The sequence below is a fragment of the Artibeus jamaicensis genome, unplaced genomic scaffold, assembly GCF_021234435.1.
Source record: "Artibeus jamaicensis isolate MK-2021 breed Jamaican fruit bat unplaced genomic scaffold, CSHL_Jam_final contig_781, whole genome shotgun sequence".
NCBI lineage: Eukaryota > Metazoa > Chordata > Mammalia > Chiroptera > Phyllostomidae > Artibeus > Artibeus jamaicensis.
In genome coordinates this window covers 7725702-7742723 of record NW_026521968.1, presented here as the reverse complement: position 1 = coordinate 7742723, position 17022 = coordinate 7725702, and the positions used below count along the sequence as shown (strand labels likewise).

Sequence of the window (17022 nt, the reverse complement as noted above, 5' to 3'; positions counted from 1 at the left end):
AGCCATTTTTGTTGTGTGAGTCATCCCAGCAGGTGCTTGGATGGTGATTCAGCACTACTCTAGGTGAGAAAACTTAACTTAAACCCTCCCAATTCCCCCCAAACAAAGGTTTTCCCACCCCACCATCTTATCTCCAAATTTCAGAGTCAGTCCAGAGCCTGGGAGCCAAGAACCCCAGGACAATTCCCCTAGGGCTGAGAGATCAGTAACAGGATGCTGAAGAAAAAGCCTGGATCCAGAGCAAAGAACCAGTGGGAATCAGGGCTGGACGTCTAGGTCCCAGAAGCTTTTAAGAGGCAACCCTGCTCCCCACTCTGCCCAAGGCCCAGCCCAAGCCCCAGGCCTCAGGTAATCTGATTAAGCAGCTGGCCTTGGCTCTCAGTTCTTAGCAGGGACAACTGCAGCTTGGAGCAGCCCTACCCTAGCCAGCTGAGTCAGGGTAGAGGAGTGGCCCAGCTCCCTCTACCAGCAAACGGGGGGGGGGGGGATGCAATGAGACACAGGCCACTGTCCTGGACCAGGAGGGTACCTGGGCCTGCGGAACTTAACATTGTTCAGAATTCCTAAAGTAGGCCATCTCTGGGACACTAAAGGAGCCAAGTTTGAAAAGACAGAAAACAAGGACAAGTCAATCTTAGGAAAACACCAAACTGTACAAGGAAGACACAGGAACCACAGAGCCATTTGGATCTTTTTTAATTCTCTTTTTAAATACTGTACAGTGAAAAATAAATACGCCTTCTCATCCACCAGATAAGGTTGGTCCCCCTTTTCTCTGGGGGACCTAGTCACCCCCCTTCATACATACCCCTGGTTCTACTCCAAAACCTTCCCCATGCCTCCCACCCACTTATACCCTTACTATCCCCGTCTTCCACAGTGATGAGGCCCCAGAAATTGGGGGTACAGGATGGGAGGAGGGATAGCAGGGGAGCCCCCTGAACTGTCGAATCTGGGTGGGTCAAGGAGCACCCCGCACCAACAGGCGGAGAATGGGGATGTTCAGAGAGATTGGGGCATTAGAGGATAAAGGCACATCCAGTCTGATGGGGAAGGAGAGGCTCCCCTCACCCTAGGGGTAGGGTGGACAAGAGGGAGGTGGGTATGACCCTGTTACACACCCCTCCACTAGCTCCTGGAGATTGGGGGGGGGACCCAAGCTTCTGTGCCACCCCCCTCCCCCCTAGATAAGAGCAGCTCCAGCGCAGGTCAGTCAGGCCTGTGAGGGCCATGGTGTTGGGCAGCAAGCGAGATGGAGAAGAGAGAGATGTGGGCTGGAGGTTTTATGAAACCCCATTCACCAAACTACCCAACTCTAGCGGGGCGGAGAGTTCCCCATTCTCTGAGGGACCCTTAGGAAGCTTGCTGACAGAGTCACCCTGAGGGAAAGGGGGAAAGAAAATGGAAAGGAAGGAAAGAAGTAGTCAGTAAAAATCCAGGTAATGACATTCCCTATATTCAAGTGTTCCTGGCCATCTGATGACCCAGGGATTCATCCCTCGTCTGGCTCTCTAGTCATTCTCACTGGGATCCAAAAAATATGAACCATACATCATCTCTCTCTCTTCTATTCAAACTCTCCACTATTCTAAATACACTCTAAACGCTATCAGACATAGCCTTCTCTGCAATTTAGCAAGAGATTTCTTTGGGAATAGTCTTGTGCTCCCTGCTCCAAAAGAACAAAAATGCGAGGAGAAGTAAATCACATCTTTCCTGCCTACCTTCTGTCCTGAAAGAGAGTCCTCTGAGGGTTTAGTGCGTTCCAGGGGTGGCCGCTGGCGGCTCTGAGACTCTGCTCGAGAGATATAGTCAGCCACAGTCACTGGGGAAAGCAGAGAACCAAGAGTCTCAGAAGGAACCAAGGATCCAGCCCCTATATACCCAATGAGTCCCAACCCTGGTTTTCATAGGATAGCAGGGATCCCATTCTCTTAGCTCTGAGGAAGGATGCCGGCACCCAGTGTTAACTGACCTGGCTGGCGGTCTCCACTGACAGAGCCATCGGTACGGTTACCACGGTTACGGCGGCGGCGGCTCCTATTACGACGCTGAGGTCTTGACTCATCTTCTGTGGGGCAAGGAAAAATTAGTCATGTGTTTCATCTCCCACCCCTTAGTTCTTTCCCAGCTCTAGTTTTTTAATGGCCTTACCTAGGCCATTCTCTGTCATGCTAGGTCCATCAGATTCAAGGCCTCCATCCATGATAGTCCTGTCTTCGTCAGTTCGGCGGCGGCGGGAGCGGCGCCGCCTGGCACTTGCTGGGGGGGGTGGTTCCCCAGGCTCAGAATCAATTGGAGGCTCTGGTTCAGATGTGTCCAGTAGGCTGTAGGGATTACTGTCTGGATCCTTCAGCACTGGTGAAAAGAGGAGGAACTGGGAGTCAGGTGTCCACCAACTTTTCATTTGGCCTACAACTGTGAACCCAGTTCTCTGGTACTGGTACCTGAGCTAATAGATGAAGAGCTGTATCTCGAGGCAGGCCTCGGAGCAGGTGGGGGTCCCCTACCCCGGCCCCCAACTGGCCGCCGCCGACTTTCTTCCCGAGTTGGGGGGTCCCGGTCTCCTGGCCCAGCTCGAATAGGCTCTTCCCTCTTCTCAGACTCAGTCTCAGAAGCAGTAGATGGGTCTGAGCTGGGGCCTGAAGAACACCATGGAGTTCAATCAGGTCAGCATCCCCATTCCAGGACCCATCACTGCCACAAAACTGGAAGACGTCTCCCTTACAAGTCCCCAGCCAATCTTCATCTCTATCATCCTCTCCTCAAGCTTCCATGCAGACCATTGCCTACCCTCACAATACCCCCGTCCAACTGTTTGCCTCCCTTTCCCATAGCTGTCTCACCATAGGCAGGACCACCTGTCCTCCGGGCCCGGCCCCGGCCCCCGTAGCTGCCCCCATAGGTTCTTGTGGTGTGCAGGGAGGACGAGGAGCTCTCATCAGTGGTATATCCAGCCTTGTCACTGCCACCGCTACCCCGCCCACTCCCAGGAGGGCGAAAGCCCAGCCCAATCTGTCGAAGCTGTTCATCAATTTGCAGCCTCTCCAAGCGAAGTTGCTCCACTTCCTGTTTGGGTAAAAGATGGAGGAAGATATGGAAGGAGTAATAAGTAAAAGATCAATGAACAGTCTCCTTTCATGCTTCTCTGCCCCAACCATCCCAACATTTCTAAACTCTCAGGAATATAGGAATGGAGACATTAGTTATACCAAAAAAATTCTGGGATCCAACCCCACAGCCCCATATTCCTACCCAGTGGTTTCTATTCTATTCAGAGACAAACTGGGCACCATAGCTCCTAACTTTATCCACCAGCAGTCTCAGTCCCCTTATAAGACCCAGATCTTTCCTCTCCCAGATTTCTAGCTTTGGTACCTGCAGGTAAGAGAGGTGATATTCCAGCAGAGCCTGAGCATTGCTGATATTCTCTCGGGTGCCAACAAATATGAAGGGAACCATTCCCTGAAGGAGGATAGGGCAGAAAGATTAGGAGAGTCAAGTAGAAGTAGTAATTCTACCCTGTCTCCAAAGGAAGCCCAACCCATAGGATCTTTCTGGCTCTACATCCAAGGGGAAACTAAAGTTCCCATGCTCTTCCCCCTAGAAATCCCAGCCCTCGAAGAATGGCTTCATGAACAATCCCATCTACTTCTGGACACCAATCTCTAATTGGAGCTGCCATACCTCCTCCCTGGGGTTCTTCTTGTCATTATCACCTTCTACTCGAACCCTCACCACACCAGATTTATCCACAATCTCCTGGATCACTTTCCCATTCTTTCCAATCACTTTGCCTGAATGGGTAAAGGAGGAATTAGACCTTTTGTTTTTAGAGGAGAGAAAGAAGAGTCAAAAACAGTGAAGACAAACAGTATTTAGCTTCTGTATATATATTCTACTTAATTATTCTCCTGCCTTAGGTTCCTGTTGAGTATTTGTCTTTCACAAGACAAAATATTACAATCTCTAGAAATCTTTTCTTCCATTTTTGTCACTCCTACTACAAACTGTTCTGTCTTTGTGAAACTAAAGCCCAGGAGACAGATGCCAAGCCCAGAATCACTTTAGAGAATCTCACTTCTAGTCCCCAACTGCATTCTCTTTTATATATACGCACACACCCAACTCACCAACCAGGTTCCTGGGCACTTGCACTGAGTCCTCAGAAAACTCAAGGTAACTTCGGGCTTGTCGGCAGGCCTCAGGAGTCTAATAGGAATGGGGAGTTGTTACTAAAAGACAGAACTTGGATCTTAAACAATGATCTTTCTGCCACTTCCTGTCTTTGGGAAAATTATTGCCACCAAAGTCAGGGAGGGAGAGCAACATAACTTAGGTTTTCCTTTCTACTTCCCCCGCTCTTCTCTGTATCCCCTAAGATACTTAGGCAACAGATATCTTGTGCTGACCTCTCCATAGATGCGGAAAGTACAGGTCTCTTCACCCAACTCAATGGCAGTCACCCCAGGCACTTTTCGGGCCTGCTGGATGTTGGCACCATGAGTCCCAATTGCCAGTCCCATCAGGTCCTCTCGCACTGTGAACTCCTCTTGGAATGCTGCTGCCAACTGCTTACTGGTCTGAAAGGAAAAGGTACTGTAGGAATCATGGTGGTGGAATCTCAGAACAACTGTCCCAGGTACCTAATGCTATGTGTAACTTCAGTAAGAAAAAAATATGTGAAAGCAAGCCAGAACCGCCCAGAAGTCTGCTGACCACTAGGACCTATGTGGAAAATTCAGGAACTTTAAATTCCACTCCAACCTTCCAAATACCAATGGCTTGGGGGAAGGAGAGGAAAATAAGGATAGAATTTGGGCTGGGAGCCACCAAAGTTCAGGATTTGGCTCTAAGGTTATCTGGTTGTGTGATCCTAAATAAAGTACACTCTGTGCCTCCATTCTGTCATCTGCTAAATAATTACACCTGACCTACCTCATTCCGTTTATCAAGAAAATTAAGTAAAACTGATGAGAAAGGACTTTACACAAGGTAAATGCAAGTATAAGGAACTAGTACCTTAACCAAACTAGTAACTACCAAAATAAAACCTAAAAACTTGAGCAGAAAGCAACAGATTAAGAAAAGCATAAAAGGAGCCTATGGAGCACCATCCTACTTTATTTCTTAACCGATCTTTGTGGGGTTCCCTGGGTACAAAGGCAGGAAGACAGGAAAGATTCTAAAAAAGTGATTCCTAGGTAGGAAGCACCAAATAGGGAAGATATCCAAAAGTGGACATTTCCACATCACAATCCATGGCCTACTTCCAAGAATTATAGCAAGGATTTACAGTAGGCAAGAAAAGGCTAGAAAAAGGAATTAAGTTAGGTGTTCAAAATAACTGAGTTACGGCCCCGAACAGAGTGGCTCAGTTAGGCATCGTCCAGCAAAGCAAAAGATCACTGGTTCAATTCTCAGTCAGGGCACATGCCTGGACTGCAGGTTCAGCCCCTGGTTGGGGTATGAGAGGCAACCAATCGGTCTCTCCCTCTCTTTCTGCCTCCCTTCCCCTCTAAAAATAAATAAAAATTTAAAGGAAATAATAACTGAGTTGGGGGGGGGAGAGGATTTAATTGGATTTACACATATCTTCTGGAGAAATGTGCCAAGAGTTTTATTTCTTAAACTGCCTGATGGGTACAAGGGTGCATGCTGTATTATTTTTTTATCCTTTAAACGTTTTTCCCCCCAATTTTTTTTAATCCTCAGCCTAGGATATGTTTTCACTGACTTTAGATAAAGAGGAAGGAAGAGAGACACAAAAACATCGATGTAAGAGAAAAACAGAGATCAGCTGCCTCATATACATGCCCCAACTGGGGATCACACCCATAACCTAAGTATGTGCGCTGACCAGGAATAGAACCAGCAACCTGCTGGTACATGGGACAATGTTCCTACCAACTGAGTCACCTGACCAGCACTAAACATTCAATATTTTTAAAATATTTTTTAAGCCCTGACCAGGTAGCTCAGTTGTTTGGAGAGCTGTCCCTGATAACCCAAGGTTGCAGATTCAATTCCCAATTAAGGCACATACAAGAATCAACCAATAAATCAATAAATAAGTGGAACAACAAATCGATGTCTCCCCCCCCCTCTCAAATCAGTACATAAAGTAAAATAAAAATAATTCTAAAAAACAAAAACAGCCCTGGCTGGTTTAGCTCAGTGGATTGAGAATCACTGGCCTGGGAATCAAAGGGCTACCGTTCGATTCCCAGTCTAGGACACAGGCCTGGATTGCAGGCCAGGCCCCCAATAAGGGGTCCACAAGAGGCAACCATACATTGATGCGTCTCTCCCTCTCCCTCCTCTTCTCTAAAAAATAAAATAAAAAACAAACAAAAGAAAAACATGTCCCTATTCTTAAAACTCTGCACCCACCTATAGTTAACTTAGCTATCTGGTGCACTTTACCACACAGATCAATAAAGCCAAGTCCTAGAATTGAATATTCTACCTTTTGTCACCAGGAAACCTGTTCATTGGGAAATGGAGCAGATATAGTTTGTATCATCTAGAGGTAATGGTGAATTTTTAACTGCCAGTGCCCTGAGTAGCATCCCTAGAGAAGTGAAAGATTACCATGATCCAGAATTTGCACAGGCTCAGAGAAAAGCTTCCCCAAAAGATCAATTCACTTGATAAATGGAAACGCATGTTCGAACACAAACACAAACATAAACACATACCCTACTTGTTTAGGATGGTATAAAGCCTAAGAAAAGGAAATCTAACCATCATAAGATTTCAGAATTTTAACCTCATAGAAAAATAACAGGAGTGAGCAAAAGTAGGTTTATAGTTATAATACAAATAAAACAAGAATAAACTGCTTTGTGTACTCAAAACTATAAACCTACTTTTGCCCATGCCTGTATTCTAATCTAACTACCTCATTGTCACAAATAAAGATGATAAAAGCTTAGTAAAATTACATGATTTGCCAAACCCTGGCTGGCGTGGCTCAGTGAGTTTAGTACTGGCCTGCGAACCAAGGGGTTGCTGGTTCGATTCCCAGTCAGGGCACATGCTTGGGTTGCAGGCCAGGTCTCCAGTTGGGGGCGTGCGAGAGGCAACCTATGGATGTTTCTCTCCCCCTCTCTTTCTCCATCCCTTCCCTTCTGAGAAATAAATAAAATCTTAAAAAAAAAAATTTTGCCATTATTTGCCAGATCAATTATTTAATAAAGCAAGAGTTAGGATTCTGAGTCCAGTGGTCTTTCTAGTGTACAAATGGTTCTCAAGAGAGATAATTTGAGGGATGCCAGTGGAAGAAAGAGCCACACCCACTTCTGACTGGTATTTTTTGGTTTTTGTTAGTCCTCACTCAAGGACTTGCCCAGACCGAGAAGGGATCAAACCCTCAACCTAGGTATGTGACCTGACCAGGAACTGAACCTGCACCTTTCAGTGAATGGGACAATGCTCCAACCAACTAAGCCACACTAGCCAGGGCTGACTGATGTTTTATATGCACTGTGCTTTCAAATAAATTTCACTTATTCAGAGCACATGGCTCAAAAAATGTTTAAAAACAAATGTACCACAACATAATGGAGTTCTGCCATTTGGAGAGGTCTGGGATAAAATAGCAGACCCAGGTATACTGGCCCACAAAGGCCTTAATCTTTTTTGTTCTGTAAACATAAGAGCGCACTAATGGATGATGCGACAAGAAAGGAGGAGAACTATAATACTAATATACTCAGCATTATGAAGTAAAGTCGAAATTTACCTCTAGGTGTTTTGTAGCTTCTTCATTACGAGACATGAGTAGCAGTTTGGTGCGCAGGCTTCGAAAATGCATATCACCCAGCAGGGATGCCCGCTTCACAGGGGCTTCTGTGGTTGACTGGAAAGAAACCAATGGAAGTCATTAAAATGGACTTTGAATGGAAGTCATTAAAACAGACTTTGAATACATAGTGCAGGAGAGACAGCAACTGGAAATCAGAATGCCTGAGTCTCTGGAAAAGGTTGGGAGTTAAGAAATAAAGGTAGGGCTCTGGCTGGTGTAGCTCAGTGGACTGAGTGACTGCCTTCGAAGCAAAGGGTTGCTGGTTTGATTCCCAGTCAGGGCACATGCCTGGCCCCTGTGGGCCAGGACCCCAAGTAGGGGACACATGAGAGACAACCATATATTGATGTTTCTCTCCCTCCCTTCCCCTCTGAAAATAAATAAAACCTTGCGAAGAGAAAGAGAAGAGAAGAGAAGAGAAGAGAAGAGAAGAGAAGAGAAGAGAAGAGAAGAGAAGAGGGGGGAGGGAGAGGAGGAGGGAGGGAGGGAGGGAGGGAGGGAGGGAGGGAGGAGGAAAATCACTACAAACCTCACAAGGGCCCTACCACTTGAGTGCCTAAGGGAGGTGATTTTAGGCAGCAGACACAGGTAAGAACTCTAGCAGGCTCCTTTAGAGAGTCCAAATATACAAGGGAGGATCCTAGCCTAGACTGTGACATAATGACAGGTTAAAAAAAAATTAAGCTCAGACATAAAGAAGACTAAGGAAAGGTAGCTGGGCCCACAGGGGTCAGGAGCAATAAAGTCCTCCCTGACAAATAAATATAAGCACATTTTAGCTCCTTCCTTTCTAAAAGGAGTTAAAAAGAGAAAAAAAAATTGCTGAAAACGTTTACATAAATAAACTCACCAGGATGAAGAGCTCACTATTTGTGATGTTGAGAAAGATGCAGTTCGCTCCTAATGCTTTCTTGAACTCTTTATGGACATTTTCATTGGAACAACTGCAATGAAAGAGAAAAGTGTTCAGGGGGCAAAGTGTATAGTGAGGTCAAAAGTCCAGCAGAGAGCAGGACAGAAAAATAAGAAAAGAGAAAGGACTGCAGTAAAAGAACAGAGATGAACACAGAAACTGGGAACAAGAAGGGCTGTAGAGGGCCAAGGAAACAATGTACAAGACTGAAACTGGGAGTGGGGTCTGGGGAAAATAGGGCAGAGAAGAGGGCTATAAAGAGGGCCCATTAAGCCCAACATCCCTAACACTCACGCTTCTCTCAGATCCTCAGGAACAGCCATGGTAACCTTGAAGAAACTGCCTTTGGTTGCAAGGGGATTGGGATTAACTGGCCGAAGCCGTTCCAGGGTGACAATCTCATTGTATGTAGCATCACAGGCAGCATATTCGATGACATAGAACTGGCAAAAGGAAAGAAAGGAGAAGTTGTATATGACCTGAGTTTTTATCTCCTACCTTTCTATGGCTATATTTGTTTCAGACCTTCTCCAAAGGCCTTCACAATCACTCACATCTCCCTTCATCATCCGCACCCGGGCCAGCCACCAGCCACAAGGTTCTTGCTCATTGGCTCGAGAATAAACCTGAAAGGAAGATGAAAATTAAAAAGCTATTGAGGTCCATCAAAAAACATCAAGAATGGGATAAACATTAACATACTTCAGGAGTATCTTTAAGATAAAAGAAAACTAGAGGAAGGAACTACTAATTAAAAAACAGAGGGTACTGGAGTTTAGATGTTGTTATCATAAATGGAAGAAAGGTAAATAATCCCCTGAAACTGGGAAGCTCCCTGAGAGTCTGGTTGACCACAACAGAGATGGACAGAGAACTGCCACATTTCACTTGTCCATAGACTACCTGGCTAGGTGTAGTAGCTTAGCTTGAGGAGGAAGGAGAGTGAACCAACTAGTGAGGAGCCTAGGATACTGACATGAGGGTATGTATGGCAGATGCAGTGAAAAAAGTGAAATTTAGAAAGGGTACTCCATGGCCCTTACCTCCACCTCATCCCCTTCTGTGATCTCCTTATTATAATCAGCTGGAGGTGGTAGCCGCACATCCCCAAAAGGAATTTGTCTCTCACTCTGCCAGCTGCAAATGAAACAGTGATATGAAACCTATTCAGGGTAACATGGCTGCCCATTTCTTCAAAAAGGGATTATTGCTGGAAATCGCTGGGCAATATCCACCTTCCCTGGTGATTAAAGGCAAAATCCCAGGCCCTGCTCCACAATGGCATCTTCCATCTCTTGTTATAATCTAACTACTGGATCAAATGTGTCCCTATCCTCACTAAATTTTAGCCCTATACTCTCCTGGGATCCAGAACTGCCCACTCAAACCTTTGGCTCTCCCCCATCTATTACAGGCCTCATGGGACTCAGCCACCTCCTCCCTCTTCTCCACCCTCCTTCTAGGACCTAGTATACTGATTCTCTATTCCCAAGGTCTTACTTGTTTTCAAAGAAGATGGTGACAGAGTCTTCATGGACATCCTTCACAAAGCCCTAGAATAAATTTTAGAAGAAAGTAAGATAAATAAGTAACAATTTACCAACATCTCATCCATTAAGGGAACAGAGACATTCAGAGGTTCTTAAAATAGTTTTAGATGGGGACACAAGCGATCTAAAGACATGGCCAGAAAAAAGCTGTACTGGAGAAAGAATATAAATATTGAAGTAGAGAGAAGGGATGATAATGGCATGGAAAGAGATGTGGCAAAATGCAGAAATAAGATGAGACAGAAAGCAAAAGGGGGAAAATCACTTGCATCAAAACAGTCTGGAAACTGGTGGTCTACTATGGCTCCTACAGGGGCCTTCCTATCTGTCTGCCTCCTACTGTGCTGAGCAGCTTGCCAGAACTCAATTAAAATACCAACAACATTCAGCAAGGCTAAGAATATCCCATGAGACAGCGTGAGGCCATCCTGGAACACCTAGAGGACATCAAGATCTGCCAAGAGAAAAGGGTCTAGCTCCCCAATACAACAAAAGACAGGAGCAAACTTGGTGCCTTGATGCCTGAGTCCTAAGAGAATACACAGAACAATGGAAAAGTTCAAAACAACAAATAATTTACAGAAGGAAAAATTCAGGCTTAAGAAATGTGAGATTTCTGAATTCTAGACTATAACACTGCTACACATTTGAAAAGGATAATAAAATTTGTAGAAGACCCCAACCTTGAGATCTCAACCAAGGAAAGAACAGGGATGAGTGAATAGTTTGTTTACCTCCTATTTTCTATGTCCTTATGCAGAAGCCAGAGCTGTGTTCAACCCTATGCTCCCAATTTTCACATACTCAAAATTAAGAATTGCTAATTTTGATAAAGCCCAATTTATCAATTTATTCTTTTATAATCGCTTTGTTTCACATGTAAGAAAGCTTTGCCTAATCCAAGACCACAAAGGTTTACTCATACATCTTCTAGACGTTTTATAGTTTTTACTTTACATTTAGGTCTGATCCATTTTGTGTTAAATTTTGTATACGATGCAAGAGACTAACAAAGCCTACGGATATCCAGTTGTCTGAATACCATTTGTTTAAGATTATCCTTTCTTGACTAAATTACCTTTTACTTCTATCAAAAATCAGAAAATGCAATTAATACATAATGACAAAAAGCAAATCAGTGGTTGGTGGAGGACTTGTGGGAGTGATAAAAATATTCGTTATTTTGATTATGGTAATGGTTTATTTTATACACACACACATGCTAACACCTAACAGACTACACTGTGAATACTTCATTGTATCTACTTCATTGTATACCAATTATACTTCAATAAAGCGGTTTTAAGAACTAGAGGGTTCAGCCCCTGGCTGGTATAGCTCAGTGGATTGAGAGCAGGCCTGCAAACCAAGGGATCATTGGTTCAACTCCCAGCCAGGGCACATGCCCTCAGTTGCAGGACATGTCCCCAATTGGGGGCATCCAAGGGGCAACCACACGTTGATGTTTCTCTCCCTCTTTCTCCTCTCTCTAAAAAATAAAATCTTTAAAAAAAAAGAATTAGAGGGTTCAACAGGCTAATACATAGGAACTATTCCTGAGTTATGCAGTGAGGTTCAAAAGCTTAGGGGAAGCCCTGGCTGGCGTAGCTCAGTGGATTGAGCGCGGGCCTGCGAACCAGAGTATCGCGGTTCGATTCCCAGTCAGGGCACATGCCTGGGTTGCAGGCCAGTTCCCAGCAGGGGACGCATGAGAGGCAACCATACATTGATATTTCTCTCCCACTCTTTCTCCTTCCCTTCCCCTCTCTCTAAAAATAAATAAATTAAAAAAAATATTTTTAAAAAAAAGCTTAGGGGAGAAAATACGAAAATGCACACTGTGTCACTCCCACCTCACGGAACTGATCACTACTATACACACTACTGCATTGCTATTTCCTTATGGTGGGAAAATCTAAACCTAAATTTCACTCTTGATACAAGCCATCTTCCTCTTTCAATCTAACTCTTATTGTTATGGAACCTTACTATTGCCCAAGGCATTAGTACTCCTGGCACTGTCTGGCCCCTTCCTTATCCAAGCTTCAACTTTCTTTGCCATTCCCTCCCCTAGAAATGTTCTTTCTACTCTTCATTCAGCTCCATCAGTACCCACTCCTACTATTCTCTACTCAAGTCTTCTGAGTCACTTTTACTCCTCACTATTTGCCTGAGTCGCTCGTCCCTTTTCAGTTCTCTTAGCTCCTTAAATTTCCTCCTTCCTCCCCCTACAACCACTAACCTTCGCTATTCTTCTGCCCCTTTATAAGGGTCTATCTGGATTTCTAAAAACATTTCAACCAGCCTCTTCAGCTGACTTGATCTAATCCTTTATCCAAAGTACTTATCTCCAAGCTTTAGAAATAGCTTATAAAAAGAGTTAGCTATTCTCAAAATATTTTATTTATTTTTTTAAAAAGGTTTTATTTTATGGTTGCCTCTTGCACGCCCCACACTGGGGACCTGGCCCAAAACCCAGGCATGTGCCCTGACTGGGAATCAAACCTGTGAACCTTTGGCTCACAGACCAGAGCTCAAGCCACTGAGCCACGCCAGCTAGGGCTATTCTCAAAATATTCTAGGAATGAAATAAAGAGTGGAAGAGACAAGATATCACTTATCTCCCCCTTTTATGAAGAGATGACCATTCCTAGATATACCTATTCATAAAGGATACGCCTAAAGCTCTAATCCAATTCTCCTCCAACATTTCAGGGTTGGCTGCAAGTGGAGGTAGCAATGACACCCTGGGTTTTTCTAGCTATCATGATCCCCAAAGTAAAAATGCTGAACTCAGAATGGAGTTTTTCCTCTCTTTACTCAGCAACTCAACCAAACACCACTTACTCTTACACTCCAGGGTCTTTTTCCTTCAAAAATTCCTCAAGTTTTCTCAATTTCTTATTCCATTCCAGTCTCTGCTTTTTAATTCCACCCACATCGCCCTAGTTTTTTCCTCCAAAGATGCTAGTCGTAGACAGTGAGGTGCTGGTTCTGCTTAGTGAATGCTCACTGGAAGGATAAGCAGGTAAGAGTAATAAGTGTTGGCAAGTAAACCTCTAGAAAACTAACTAGATCCAAAGGATGCCTCAATTAAGTGGCCATGGCGTATCTTTTCTTTGGTTTATAAGGCCTAGAACCACACAGAGAAAGAAAGAGCCCTAGGTTCCCAGGTACTTCAGTTTCCTCAAATTCTAGAAGATATGAAATTGGTCTTGCCTTCAACCTATCTTCTAGTCCTGGGCTCTCAAAGGAGAGGGAGTTCTAGGGGGAAAACAAGAAGGGTCTGGGTAAAAAATACATGTAGCCCTGGCTGGTGTGACTCAGGGGATTGAGTGGCAGCCCATGAACCGAAAGGTAACCAATTCGATTCCCAGTCAGGACAAACGCATGCCTAGGTTGTGGGCCAGGTCCCCAGGCGGGGGTGTTCAAGAGGCAACCACACATTGATGTTTCTCTATTTCTCCCTCCCTTACACTCTCTCTAAAAGTAAAAAATAAAATCATGTAAAAAAAAAACAACCAACCAACTATGTGTAGAAGCTGAAAAAGGAATGGGAATTAGGATTATCAGACAAGGTTTGGAAAGTTGGATGACTGTGCCCTGGAAGGTGAACTATTTCATTTGGGAGAATACAACTGAAAGAATAAAAATACATTAAATTGTGACAGAAAACAGAGTTGGTACAAAATAACTTAGACCTCAAACCTGACATTTGCAGCTCATGGAGGGTCAAAATAGGATCCAATTCTGACAGGGAAGAAAGGGGCCTTTCCAAATTCACAGTTCTAGAAGCAATGTAAACACTACTTGACCCCCACATTAAAGTGTGCTGAGTCATGAATATTAAATCAGTAGCAAGGTCAGAAAGGGTAACTATATGCCACTGAAATTTTTTAAAAATTAGTCTGAATTTAGGAATTTTTTTTGTTTGTTTTAAACTAAGGCATGAGGCAGAAAATATTAAAGTGACCAGAACCAAAAAACCCATGTTACCTGGCTTTTGGCTGAACTCCAAACTCTACTCTGATTGAAGGTATCCTGTCCCCAATTCACTCAAGTCTATCATTGCCATTCCCCCAGGAGAAAAGAGAAAGATTCAGAAGAGAATTTCTGCTGGATACGTATGTGGGAAGGGAGACATCCTGGTTCCCAGTTGTCTCACACAGTTAATCTGAACTGGATACCAATCTTTTCCAGCTGGGTTGGACTCCCATGCTTCCTAGAACAAAAGCAAACATCCTATCTTGATCTCAGACTCAATTTAAGAATCTAAGAATCTGGGGATGGGAAGGACCCAGATGAAGGACAAGATACTGGGGGAAATGGGGCTAAAATGTTATGACCAAGGATACTTCAACAAAGCTAATGCAAATCTGGGAGAAAAAATTAAGACAAATGTACTACATCAGAATCAGAAAGGAATTAGAGACTTTGCCAAAGAAAACAAATGCTATGGACGCAGGCTAGAAGAAAAAGCCCCATGAGTTAGAAAGTATGCAAAAAAAAAAAAAAATGACAAGAGATTAGCTGGGAGCTTCCATCAGACATTAGATAAGGTGGTTTCTGGGGATTACATGGCAATATAGAAATATCAGGATAAAAAATCAGAGACTTAAACTGAGAAAATAAATTAAGATAAATAAATATGGGTACCCAGAGGCACTGAATATAAAGAAATCTGGTGAGGCAAGTAAAACATACACTGGCATTTGGAGACAGTAAAAAATGAATACACTGAACTTATCAATTAAAGCTGGGGTAGAAACCTTCCACTCCAAGGGCAAATAGTAGACCCCTTCCAGAGTAAGGTATGACTTCACAGGGAAGGAGTTGGAGAAAGTCATTTGGAGGGGCATAAAGGTAGAGAGGTCTATTATAGGAGAAAGGCTTGAGGGGAAGTGAAGGAAAGGCGGCTCTTCTCACAAGTGAAGTTAGAAGATATCTCTTCTCTTGCTCCTCAACATAAAATTAAAGAAGACAACAGGAATCAAAGTCTGTGCATAATTCCAAGCATAAAGTCCAAAGAGTTTCAAAATAACAACAGTCACACAAAGGGAAATTCCTGAGAGACAAGAGGGGTCTCTCTAGCTTAACTTAAATGCTGAAAAAAAATGTCCTAGAAAATGGATTCAGGACAGATGAAGGTGATAGTAACAGGAGTTTTAAAGAACCAAAGCCTCAGCAAGGGGGGAGCTGAAGTAAATACGGATCTCTTAAAAACAGTCCCCTTCTCCTTCAAAAAAGGCTATTATCAGATTCCCAAACTGGGAGAGTTGGCCATACGTCTTGAGAAGAGACTCCTTGAGAAGATAAGAGGGAATCCTCCCTTTTAGAGATCTTGAATATGAAGCTTACATTTCTCAAGATGAAAAAATTGTATGAATGTATCTGAGGACAAAATGAGATAGATAGTTAATATGAACCCATCTTTAGGGTAGAATGGCAGACCAGCTAGCTTTAGGATGAAGGGCTGGGGTGACAGACTTGTGAAAAGATGCCACCTTCTGGAAAGAAATCCAGATAGACCCTTATAAAGGGGCAGAAGAATAGAAGGGGCAGAAGGCAACAAGACTGGTACAATCCAGAGTTCCTGAGGTCAAAGATACCAAATGTCACAGATTTTGAAAACTTTTCTTCGGATGGGGAACAGAATTATATGAAAGTGGGGTGCCTTCCAGTCAGCAGGTAGAGGCCTCAAGTAAGATGAAAGGATCTAATGTGGAACGGCTTTCCCAAGGGGGTAACAGTGGAAGAATAAAGAGAATTTTCCATGTGCTTGGGCTGTGGGGGAAATGTGATTAAGGTCTAAGATGTCTTCTGCTAGGAAACAGGAAAAGTCTCTACGACAGGGGGTAAATGGGGTCTCTTGGGGGACGGCGACACTGATGCAAGCATAATACTGCCCTGATGTTCATTCTGTCTGAGATGGGGGTAAAAGCAGGTGTAACAGAGGGGGCAAAAAATAAGAGGAAGGGGGTTAAGTTCCAAAAATCTGCCCAGGAATGCTGCGGGTGGGAGCGTGGATCTAAGGGTCTAAGATTCTAAGGATCAGGACTTAGCTCCAGAAGCTCGATCTCGCCCCACTCTTGCTTCCTCTGGCTTGAGAGAGGGGGTCATAACTGGTGTCCCGGGTCAGCGCGCCGTCTCACCTTGTAGAAGGCCCCGTTGGAGCCGCGCACCTCGACGGGCAGTCCTGGCTCCACATCCCCCGCAGAGGCCAGGCCGCCCATGGCGCCGCCGCCGCCGCCGCTTCCGACTCCTCCGGAGACGGCTGCAGCAGCGGTCTGAGTGCGGGCCGGGCCAGGTCCCCGGCGTCTCCCGGGAGGAGGAGCCGGAGGGGGAGCCGCGGGGGGCGGGAGCCGGGCCGGCCCCACGGCGGCCCTGCCACAGCCAACTAGCAGGGGGCCGGGGCCGGGCCGCTCCCGGTCCGCCGCCACCGCCTTGGTCTCCGCCACCGTGAGGGAGACGGCCGCCGCCGCCGCTGCCTTCGTCACCTCAGCTTCCGCCCGCCGCCACCCCTGCTGCTGCCTTAGTCTCAGGACCCGCCGCTGCCCCTGCCGCTCCACGGCTTCCACCTCCCCCTTCCGCCGCTGCCTAATGCGCAGGCGCGCGGGGCCCCAAGGTCCAAGGCGCAGGCGTCAAGGCTGGCGGCTCAGCTCGCGCTCATCAGCGCCTTGCAAGCTCCTACACTCCTTTTTGCTCTCTCACGCCCTCGCGTGGTCGCTTACTGACGCTTGCGCAGAACG

At 45.2% G+C, this 17022-nt stretch overlaps 1 protein-coding gene across 2 annotated transcripts; it reads right to left on the bottom strand.

The window, feature by feature from the left end:
* Positions 1–680: 680 nt before the first annotated feature.
* On the bottom strand, positions 681–17016 carry FXR2 (FMR1 autosomal homolog 2). 2 transcript variants are annotated; one of them, XM_037151167.2, is made up of 17 exons: positions 16426–17016; positions 10224–10276; positions 9767–9860; positions 9278–9349; positions 9018–9166; positions 8661–8754; positions 7748–7864; positions 4413–4583; positions 4134–4212; positions 3688–3797; positions 3379–3465; positions 2847–3069; positions 2448–2642; positions 2155–2358; positions 1976–2068; positions 1725–1825; positions 681–1379 (listed from the first exon to the last, which is right to left on the bottom strand). In XM_037151167.2, exons 1-17 carry the CDS (start codon positions 16504–16506, stop codon positions 1284–1286), a joined length of 2019 nt encoding a protein of 672 aa, XP_037007062.1. In that variant the 5' UTR covers positions 16507–17016; the 3' UTR covers positions 681–1283. The 2 variants fall into 2 exon arrangements, with proteins under 2 accessions (XP_037007062.1, XP_037007061.1); XM_037151166.2 differs by having other exon boundaries at positions 1976–2071; positions 16426–16938.
* Positions 17017–17022: the final 6 nt, after the last annotated feature.

Coding starts and splice junctions, on each gene's coding strand:
- FXR2 (XM_037151166.2), bottom strand. CDS start 16,506: ATGGGCGGCCTGGCCTCTGCGGGGGATGTGGAGCCAGGACTGCCCGTC. Junction 3,466..3,687: donor AGAAGAACCCCAGGGAGGAG/GTATGGCAGCTC, acceptor ATCCTCCTTCAG/GGAATGGTTCCCTTCATATT. Junction 2,359..2,447: donor CTCTTCATCTATTAGCTCAG/GTACCAGTACCA, acceptor TCTTTTCACCAG/TGCTGAAGGATCCAGACAGT.